Genomic DNA, 10,288 nt, shown 5'->3' with positions numbered 1-10,288 from the left:
CTCCCCCCCCAGGCTCCACCCCCAAATCTCCAGGAATTCCCCAACCTGGAGTTGGTAACCGTATGTGCAGGTCCCGAGGCTGTGCAGGGCTGGTAGAAAGTTGGAAAGAAGATGTGACGGTCCCTCTAAGCTGTGGAGTCTTGCGAGTCAAAATTCAACTTTGTGAGCTTATTGGCACTAAAGTTGCGAGCGGGCGATTGGGCTCCTGCATAAGTTAGTTTCGCTCTGGAGCCGTCCCTTCCTGAGCTAAGACAAAGAGGTGTGTGCCGGAAGCTAAAGAACTGTGAGCTAGCGCACACTGACTCAGCTTAGAGGGAACACTGGTTCACCTCAAAAGGGAAGCTAACAGGGAGCAGATATAAGTTTGTTGAGTCCAGGAGTCATTTCCTGCGGGAGCGCACAGGAGCGGAGCTCCGGCAAAGTCCACCCTCCAAAGCAGCCATTTTCTTCAGGGGAACTGATCCCTGCCGTCTGGAGATCAACTGTAATAGCGGGGGATCTCCAGGTGCTACCTGGAGGTTGGCAACCCCGGGGAAGCCACTTTTCTCCGTCTTGGGGGGGGGTTTCTGCCGTTAATGTAAAGCAGCCTGTCCAAGCTGGCAAAAAAAAAAAACCCAACAGTAACCCAGAAAGAAGCAATTTCTCCCATTATGTATTTATCGGCACATGTCAACTCGGCAATTTTGAGCTGCTGCGATAACTGGGTTTGTTTGTTATCACTGCAGATGAGTTTCTGGAACTGGGCTGCCGCTTGTCTCCCTGAGCGGACTGTTAAAATGTACCTTCCACTCCCTTCATCTCTAAGAGGCGCAGTTTGACTTCCCTAGAAACCCGCAGAGAGCCAGGTTGGTGTAGTGGTTAGGAGCGCGGACTCTAATCTGGGAGAACTGGGTTTGATTCCCCACTCCTCCACATGCAGCTGCTGGTGTGACCTTGGGACAGTCACAAGTTCTCTCACAAGATCGCAAGACCGACCTTGATGGACTGATGGTGCTCTGTACTGGGATTGAATCATCCCTGCGTGAATCACCCCAGGGAGTGGCTGAGCTTGGAGCGCAAGAACAATAGCCTGCCAGGATTCTGAAAGTAATATAGTAGTTGTTGTTCAGTCGCACAGTTGAGTCCGACTCTTCGCGACCCCATGGACCACATCACGCCAGGCCCTCCTGTCTTCCATCGTGCTCCGGATTTTGCTTAATTTCATGTTCGTTGCCTCGATAACACTGTCTAACCATCTCATCCTTTGCCGTCCCTGTCTTCTTTGATCTTCAATCTTTCCCAGCATCAGGGTCTTCTCCAGTGAGGGCTCCCTTCTCATTGGCAATCTAGTAGTAATGTTATGTAAATAACCTATCACGGGGAGGGGTGTGTGTTTGGGTGTGGCAATTGCATGCTATTTAACAGAGCTGAGGCTCTGGAGTCTTGTCTTGCTGTTGCTGAAATCCAGGGGTCATTTCGTAGAAAAAGAGGTGCATGAGCTCATTAGCATAACTTATTTGCATATGCCACACCCCTTAAAAGGACCAGGCAGTCAGTGATGGGAAAGACCTCAGCCTGAGACCCTGGAGAGCCATGAAGTGGGGCTATAGCTCAGTGGTAGAGTGTCTGCTTGGCACGCAGAAGTTCTTGGGTTCAATCCCCGGCAGCTCCAACTTAAAAGGACCAGGCAGTCAGTGATGGGAAAGACCTCAGCCTGAGACCCTGGAGAGCCATGAAGTGGGGCTATAGCTCAGTGGTAGAGTGTCTGCTTGGCACGCAGAAGTTCTTGGGTTCAATCCCCGGCAGCTCCAACTTAAAAGGACCAGGCAGTCAGTGATGGGAAAGACCTCAGCCTGAGACCCTGGAGAGCCATGAAGTGGGGCTATAGCTCAGTGGTAGAGTGTCTGCTTGGCACGCAGAAGTTCTTGGGTTCAATCCCCGGCAGCTCCAACTTAAAAGGACCAGGCAGTCAGTGATGGGAAAGACCTCAGCCTGAGACCCTGGAGAGCCATGAAGTGGGGCTATAGCTCAGTGGTAGAGTGTCTGCTTGGCACGCAGAAGTTCTTGGGTTCAATCCCCGGCAGCTCCAACTTAAAAGGACCAGGCAGTCAGTGATGGGAAAGACCTCAGCCTGAGACCCTGGAGAGCCATGAAGTGGGGCTATAGCTCAGTGGTAGAGTGTCTGCTTGGCACGCAGAAGTTCTTGGGTTCAATCCCCGGCAGCTCCAACTTAAAAGGACCAGGCAGTCAGTGATGGGAAAGACCTCAGCCTGAGACCCTGGAGAGCCATGAAGTGGGGCTATAGCTCAGTGGTAGAGTGTCTGCTTGGCACGCAGAAGTTCTTGGGTTCAATCCCCGGCAGCTCCAACTTAAAAGGACCAGGCAGTCAGTGATGGGAAAGACCTCAGCCTGAGACCCTGGAGAGCCATGAAGTGGGGCTATAGCTCAGTGGTAGAGTGTCTGCTTGGCACGCAGAAGTTCTTGGGTTCAATCCCCGGCAGCTCCAACTTAAAAGGACCAGGCAGTCAGTGATGGGAAAGACCTCAGCCTGAGACCCTGGAGAGCCATGAAGTGGGGCTGTAGCTCAGTGGTAGAGCCTCTGCTTGGCATGCCGAAGGTCACAGGTTCAATCCCTGGCATCTCCAGCTAAAAGTACCAAGTAGGAGGTGATGGGAAAGACCTCCGCCTGAGACCCTGGAGAGCTGTCAAGAGGGGCTGTGGCTCAGTGGAAGAGCCTCTGCCTGGCATGCAGGAGGTCCCAGGTTCAATCCCCGGCATCTCCAGTTAAAAAGGACCAAGTAGGACGTGATGGGAAATACCTCAGCCTGAGACCCTGGAGAGCCATGAAGTGGGGCTATAGCTCAGTGGTAGAGCCTCTGCCTGGCATGCCGAAGGTCCCAGGTTCAGTCCCCGGTATCTTCAGCTAAAAGGACCAAGTAGGAGGTGATGGGAAAGACCTCAGCCTGAGACCCTGAAGAGCCACTGCCGGTCTGAATAGACAAGACTGACTTGGATGGACCAGTGGTCTGAGTCTGTATAAGGCACCTACCTTCATGAGTCCAGAATGACACAATGATATAAATATGTGTTTTCTGAAATAATGCTATATTCAAGACCAAAAACTATAGTTTTTGACATATATACGAACCTAGTTTATTGTTATCCTTTTTATTCTTAGAAAAGCTCTTAAAATGTACTCTTTGATTATAGATTGATTATGACAACCGTAGTGGTATTAAGATGTAATGGAACATATAATGTAATAATCAATGTCCCAACAGTTAATAGACTATTACTATTAATATCAATAGTCACTAATGTAACTAATAGTGACAAATGCTGTTCACACCAGTTACAAAGATGATCTGACTCCAAGGGTAACGACAGAAAGAAATCATACTTACAAAAACAGACGTATGTCTTTCACGATGTATTCATGTAGGTACATGTAAACCTTTTTTGAATAATTTAGTAATAAATGTATATAGTGTACAAAAATCTCCCTCATATTATGTATTCTAAATGTCTTTGTTAAATGCTCTACATTTCCTCTGATGTTGATCGTTCTTGTTATGAATAAGTTATCGATTATTATCATATCTGTATCTCCCCTTTTCCCCTTTTCCCCCGTATTCCTATTTTAATTAATAACAGCAACAACAATAATAATGTTTAAAAGCTATTAAAAGGCCCTGTTCACACGGAGAAGTTGCCATGCTAAAGACACGAATGACAGGCGGATTTTCAGTGCGCGATCACACCACAACATCTGGGAAGCGTAGTGCACCCATGGCTTCCCGCCGAAGATGCGGATTAAAAACTACTGCAAAAGCGCACTAGTTTCCGGAAACCGCAGGGCAGGGGCGGGCGTCTGATCGCGTTTCCGCTTGAATCCCGTGGCGTCTGCCGCCCGTCCATGTCCCATCGCCAACCGGATGTGTGTGTTTTTTAGTCTCCACAGGATGCGCACAAATGCCCAACGGCACATACGCAAACATCGGTGAGGGGGGGGGAATTCCTATTTGCCATGGAAGCGACACCTAGCGATTGCCGGTGTGATTGCGCCGCACCGCTTCTTTGCCACGCTTCAGGATAGCCGTGTGAACGGCCTAACCACGGGAACGCGACGGGACGTGTGATCGGGCTGCCGTGCTTTGCTTTGCTCTGGGGCAAACAGCCACGCTTCCCCCTCACATTTTCCGGCCCGTGTGACCGGGGCCAAACAAAAGTATAAGGCAGATTCAGGAGGTCCATTCCAACTCTATGATTCTATGTATTTACGTTCACTGCTAATGCAGCTTGGTGACCCGCTCTCCTCTCTTTCCAGCCCACGACCATGTATTCTTCTGCCAACTGTTCCAACCTGGAATTAAAGTCTCCCGGCCTGGAGCTCCTCGGGACGCTGGCCTACCAGGATCCGTGCAGCAACGGCAGCAGCCAGGATGCGCGAGTGAGCTCCTTCGACCCCGAGGTCTTGAACATGACCGCCGAACAGCTCCGGATAAGGTACCTGGGCCCCCGCCGGTCAGGCTTCTTTGTCCCGGTCTGCACCACGTACCTCCTGATCTTCGTGGTCGGCGCCGTGGGCAACACCTTGACCTGCCTGGTCATCGTCCAGCACCGCTTCATGAGGACGCCCACCAACTACTACCTGTTCAGCTTGGCCGTCTCGGACCTGCTGGTGCTCTTGCTGGGCATGCCGCTGGAGCTCTACGAGATGTGGAGCAACTACCCGTTCCTCCTGGGCGCGGGCGGCTGCTGCTTCAAGACCCTCCTCTTCGAGGCGGTCTGCTTCGCCTCCATCCTCAACGTCACGGCGCTCAGCGTGGAGCGGTACATCGCCGTGGTCCACCCCCTCAAGGCCAAGTACGTGGTGACCAAGACCCACGCCAAGAGGGTCATCGTCACCGTCTGGACCCTCTCCATCCTCTGCTCGATCCCCAACACCAGCCTGCATGGGATCCAGACCCTCTACGTGCCCGGCTGGGGGGTGGTCCCGGACTCTGCCACCTGCACCTTGGTGAAGTCCCGCTTGATGTACAATCTCATCATCCAGGTCACCACCATCATCTTCTTCTTCATCCCGATGGGCATCATCAGCATCCTCTACCTGCTCATCGGCCTGCAGCTGAGGAAGGAGAAGATGCTAGAGGCTCTGGAGGCCAAGTCTGAGACCATCTGCGACTACCACAACGTCCGTCTCCAGCAGAAGACGGCCCGGAGGAGGCAGGTGACCAAGATGCTGTGTAAGTTGAGGGAGGGGGCCCCAGGAAGCATGGGGTGATATGGCTGGGAACAGGCCCATAGCCGTGGGGGGCATTTGGGGGCAATGCCCCCTCAGACCAAAAAAAAAAAATTAGAGCTTGATTTTTTAAAAAAAGTAAGATGCAGAAGACTGTCCGGGGGAGGCAGGTGACCGAGATGCTGTGTAAGTTGAGAGAGCCCCCCCCCCCAGGAAGCATGGGGCGATAGGGCTGGGAACAGGCCCATAGCCATGGGGGCATTTGGGGGCAATGCCCCCTCAGACAAAAATTGATTGATTTTTTAAAAAGTAAGATGCAGGGTTAGGATCCGGGCTATTTTTGTGCAGGAACGCACAGGAACGGAGTTCCGGCTGGCTCCAAACTTGGCCACGCCCAGCAGGAACTCATTAGCATAATAGGCCACACCCAACAGCAGGAACTCATTAGGATTGGCTACATTAGGAGTGTGTGGCCTAACATGCAAACATACAAAAAAAGCCCTGGTTTTGACAACAACCAAGGTAAACAAAATAAGAAGCAAAAGGTGGGTGTGGCTGGATGAGCACACTTCTGGTAACATGGGGGTGCGGCCTAATGTGCTAATGAGCTGTGCTATCAGGGATGTGGCCCAATATGCTAATGAGTTTGTGCTGTTGGGTGTGGCCTATTATGCTAATGAGCTCCTGCTGGGCTTTTTCTACAAAAAGATCCTAACTTAGGATCCAACAGTACTGAATACAAAAGACAACTTCCAAATAAAGTTTATTTGGAGAAACTGCATTGGAGAAACTTTATTTGGAAAATGTGTCTTTTGTATTAAGTACTGTTGGATCCCAACCGTTTAAGAAATTATAAGAGTGTCTGCATTGGAGACATAGTTGAACTGTTAAGAATGGTTAAAGTTGCCTTGGATAATATATTCTTTCTACTTCTGTTCGTAAGTTATTCACGGAGTGTTTGTGTTTTGATACGACCTCCTCCTGTGAGCTCTCTTTTGGATATAACATCTCACAGGTATTGGCTGGAGATCTTATAAATCGCTTATTTATTTATTTACAACATTTATTCCACTTCTCCTGGAGAAACCGACGGCTTCCGAAGATAGGCTGCACGGCATTCTACCCGACCAAGTTTCCCCCCCCCTCTCTAAGCCCCGCCCTCCCCAGACTACACCCTCAAGCCCCCAGGTATTTCTGAACCCGGAGTTGCCAACCCTGAGCAGTCCTGAGTTGTGATTTTAAAAAAGAAAGAAAAGAATTGTTTTTTTCTGTTTCTAATGAATTTTATTTTATGTCTTTTATCCATGTTGTAAGTGGCCTTGAGCTCTGTACGGAAGAGAGGCGGCGAATAAGGGTTTTAAGTTAATTAATTAAAAATTGGCTTCTGAAGCATAGACCTATAGAGCAGGTTTCAACCTTTGCGAGACTGCGGGCACCTACTGCCGTTTTGGTGTAGTGGTTAAGAGCACGAACTCTAATCTGGGAGAACCGGGTTTGAGTCCCCACTCCTCCACATGCAGCTGCTTGCATGACCTTGGGTTGATCACAAGTTCTCTCAGAGCTGTTCTCTCAAGAGGAGTCCTAGTAAGAGCTCTCTCAGCACCAGCTACCTCCCAGGGTGTCTGTTGTGGGGAGGGGAAGGGAAAGGGGTCTGTAAGCCGCTCTGAGACTCCTTCGGGTAGTGAAGGGCAAGGTATAAATCCTTCTTCTAAATAAATTAATTAAAAATGCCTTCTCCTCAACCTTTTTGAGCCTGAGGGCACTTTTGGAATTCTAACTCAGGCTGGAGACAAAATGGCTGCTATAGGAGGCAGAGCCAACCACAACATTAGAAGAAGAATAGAGATTGGATTTCTACCCCGCCCTTCACTACCCGGAGGAGTCTCAGAGCGGCTTACAATCTCCTTTGCCTTCCCCGTCCCCACAACAGGCACCCTGTGAGGTCGGCGGGGCTGAGAGAGCTCTCTCGAGGACTGCCCGTGAGAGAACAGCTCTGAGAGAACTTGTGACTGACCCAAGGTCACACCGGCAGCTGCATGTGGCGGAGTAGGGAATCAAGCCCGGTTCTCCCAGATTAGAGTCCGCACTCCTAAGCACGACACCAAACTGTAGGCAGGGCCCACGATACCCACGGGCACCACATTGTGGACCTCTGTTATAGAGTAATTTGGAAGCTCCTGGACTGGTCCAAAGCCTTCAAGATAGAAACCCTCCCCAATAAAATGCTCCTCTTTAACACCTCTGGCCAGGAGGTCCCACGACTTCAAATTCAAGTTCAAAACCTTTATTGGCATAGATCATAATCATACAGTCGCCATTAGGTCCCACGACTTCCTTTGGCAATAAATCCCGTCCTGTGAGTTTTCTTCCAGTTTAGGATGTTTTCCTGATAACTCCCCCCGGGTTACGTCGATCTTTCACAACAGCTGGTGCCAGGAAATATAGGAGTCGCTGTCAGCGTCCACATTTTATCCTGTCTGGAATAATGGGTTTGTTAGCACAAACGTTTACGGGCGCATAAACCATGGGACTGATTCCCCAGAGACCTCGCTTGAACTCTGTATCGGGGGGGGGGCATTTTGCCGTGTCCTCCGCCCTCGATGCCCCTCCCTCTTCCGCCATTGCCGCATGTCTTCTTGTAAGGTTTCGCATGCACCTGCCCGTCTCGGTCTCCAAGTTCCCTCCTCCCTTCCGGCTTCCATTGGTATGCCTTCTTCAGACCCTGACATTTTGTTCTCGCTGACGTTTGCGCTTCTGTTTTTAACTAGCTGCGGTGGCTCAAGTGGTTAAGATGCTGAACTGCAGGCTGTGGAAGGTCAGTAGTTCAGCAGTTCAAGACCCGGGTGCCGCAAGACAGGGTGAGCTCCTGTCTCTAGTTCCAGCTCCTGCCAACCCAGCAGTTCGAAAGCAAGAAATGGCAAGTAGATAAATAGGTACCACTTCGGTGGGAAGGTAACAGCGTTCCGTGCGCCTTGGTGTTGAGTCATGCCAGCCACATGACCACGGAAACGTCTTCGGACAGCGCTGGCTCTTCGGCTTTGAAACGGGGATGAGCACCGCAACCCTAGAGTCGGATTCGACTGGCTTTCGAGCAAGGGAACCTTTACCTTTTTTAACTAGGACGAACGAGGAAGCGAGAGGGCGGCAAGGGTAAATGAAGGCCGGGAAGGATTTATTTTTATTTATTTTTAAATTTAAATTTTTTAAATTTTATTTCAACTTAAACAAAACACAAACTTTCACGGTTGTCAACAACAATATTACACAGCAAGGTAACTGCATAGGTTCATACAAACTTCAAAATTGATTACCTGTGGTGAAAAACATCATAATACTTTTTAGGAACATTGAATTTAGAGAACTCGGAGTTAAACGTGTTCAAGAAAAGGTAACCATTTCAAATGAAGATTAGGATTTTTACCTGAAAGATTTGTGTTGACTGTTACCTCTGAAATTTTATCCATGGCATAATCATCCCATATTTTCAAACGCCATGAGGACAGTAATTTATGGTGGGGAGGAACTGGGTCTCTCCTTCGCTCTCCTTTACACGAGACTCAATTAGCTTGCGGTCTTCGGCCATGAACATAAGAAGAGCCCTGCCAGATCACCAGACCAGCGGTCCGTCTTATCCGGCGTATTGTTTCACTCCCTGGCCGACCAGTGTCCCTGAGTTGGAAGGGCAACATACAACAAATACCGTGCGCAGATGATTATAACCAGGGCTTTTTTGTAGCAGGAACTCATTAGCATAATAGACCACACCCAGCAGCAGAAACTCATTAGCATATTAGGCCACACCCACGACAATACAGCTCATTAGCATATTAGGCCACACCCCCATGTTACCAGAAGTGTGCTCATCCAGCCACACCCACCTTTTGCTTCTTATTCTGTTTACCTTGTTTGTTGTCAAAACCCAGGGCCTTTTTTGTAGCAGGAACTCCTTTGCATGTTAGGCCACACACCCCTAATGTAGCCAATCCTAATGAGTTCCTGCTGTTGGGTGTGGCCTATTATGCTAATGAGTTCCTGCTGGGCGTGGCCAACTCAGGAGCCAGCCGGAACTCCGTTCCTGTGCGTTCCTGCCCAAAAATAGCCCTGATTATAACATATAAATAATGTTATTTTCAGAATCTTCCTCAGGGAGTTCAACAATAATTTTCAGCACAAGGTTGCCAAATACCAAAGTTTTAATCCAAAATTCTCTTTCAATGAACGCTGCACAAAAATTTTTTTTGATGAGCTATAAGCTTTTCACTTTGGAGGAGGCTTAACCCCCTTTTGAAGCCATCGCTGCCTCCGCGGGAAACCTATGCTTCAATAAACCATTTAGTCTTTAAAGTGTCCAAGACGCCTTTTGGCATTTGCCTGAGCGTGCAATAATTCAATGCATTCTGTATTGTACAGCCCGATCTCTTGGATGCCCGGTTGGGTTGCGAGCTCTAGTTTGGGAAATACCTGGTGATTTGGGGGGTGGAGCTTGGAGAGGGTGAGGTTTGGGGGGGGACTTCAGTGGGGTATAATGATCAGAGCTCTCTAGAGAGCTCTCTGAGCCCCGCCTACCTCGCCGGCGGGCTGCTACGTTTCCATGGTCATGTGGCCGGCATGACTAAACACCAAGGCGCACGGAACGCTGTTCCCTTCCCACCGAAGTGGTACCCATTTATTTACTTGCAATTTCTTGCTTTCGAACTGCTAAGTTTTAGCAGGAGCTGGAATTAAAGACGGGAGCTCACTCCGTCATGCGGCACCCGGGTCTCGAACTGCTGAACTACCGGCCTTCCACAGCCTGCAGTTCACCGCAGTGAAAAGTGGAGTATAAATCCAATCTCTTCTTCTCTTCTTCTTCTTCCGTTGTAATCCCAGGAGATCTCCAGCTGCCATTTGGAGGTTGGCAACTCTAATTCTTGCCTTTAAATGAAGCCTCCTCCCCGGTTGCTTTTTCAGTTAACACATAAGTTGTGAGATGCGATTACAGATAATATAATGCGTCGTTAAGAGCCCCAAGATGCTCCGTCATCGCCTGTTTCAGGCCGAACGTCTGTTCGGCGGCTGTGTCGTTTG

At 49.6% G+C, this 10,288-nt stretch overlaps 1 protein-coding gene across 1 annotated transcript in view; it reads left to right on the top strand.

Annotated features, from left to right (window-relative positions):
• Positions 1–4,315: 4,315 nt before the first annotated feature.
• The window catches only part of NMUR1 (neuromedin U receptor 1), a 20,576-nt gene continuing 14,603 nt past the window's right edge, over positions 4,316–10,288 (top strand). Inside the window, exon 1 of the mRNA XM_015425160.1 lies at positions 4,316–5,225. Within this exon, the coding sequence (XP_015280646.1) occupies positions 4,316–5,225 (910 nt within the window). The remainder of the gene's footprint in view (positions 5,226–10,288) is intronic.

This window comes from Gekko japonicus, unplaced genomic scaffold (assembly GCF_001447785.1).
Source record: "Gekko japonicus isolate JY-2015 unplaced genomic scaffold, Gekko_japonicus_V1.1 scaffold4174, whole genome shotgun sequence".
Taxonomy (NCBI): domain Eukaryota; kingdom Metazoa; phylum Chordata; class Lepidosauria; order Squamata; family Gekkonidae; genus Gekko; species Gekko japonicus.
This window is presented reverse-complemented; position numbering and strand designations above follow the sequence as displayed.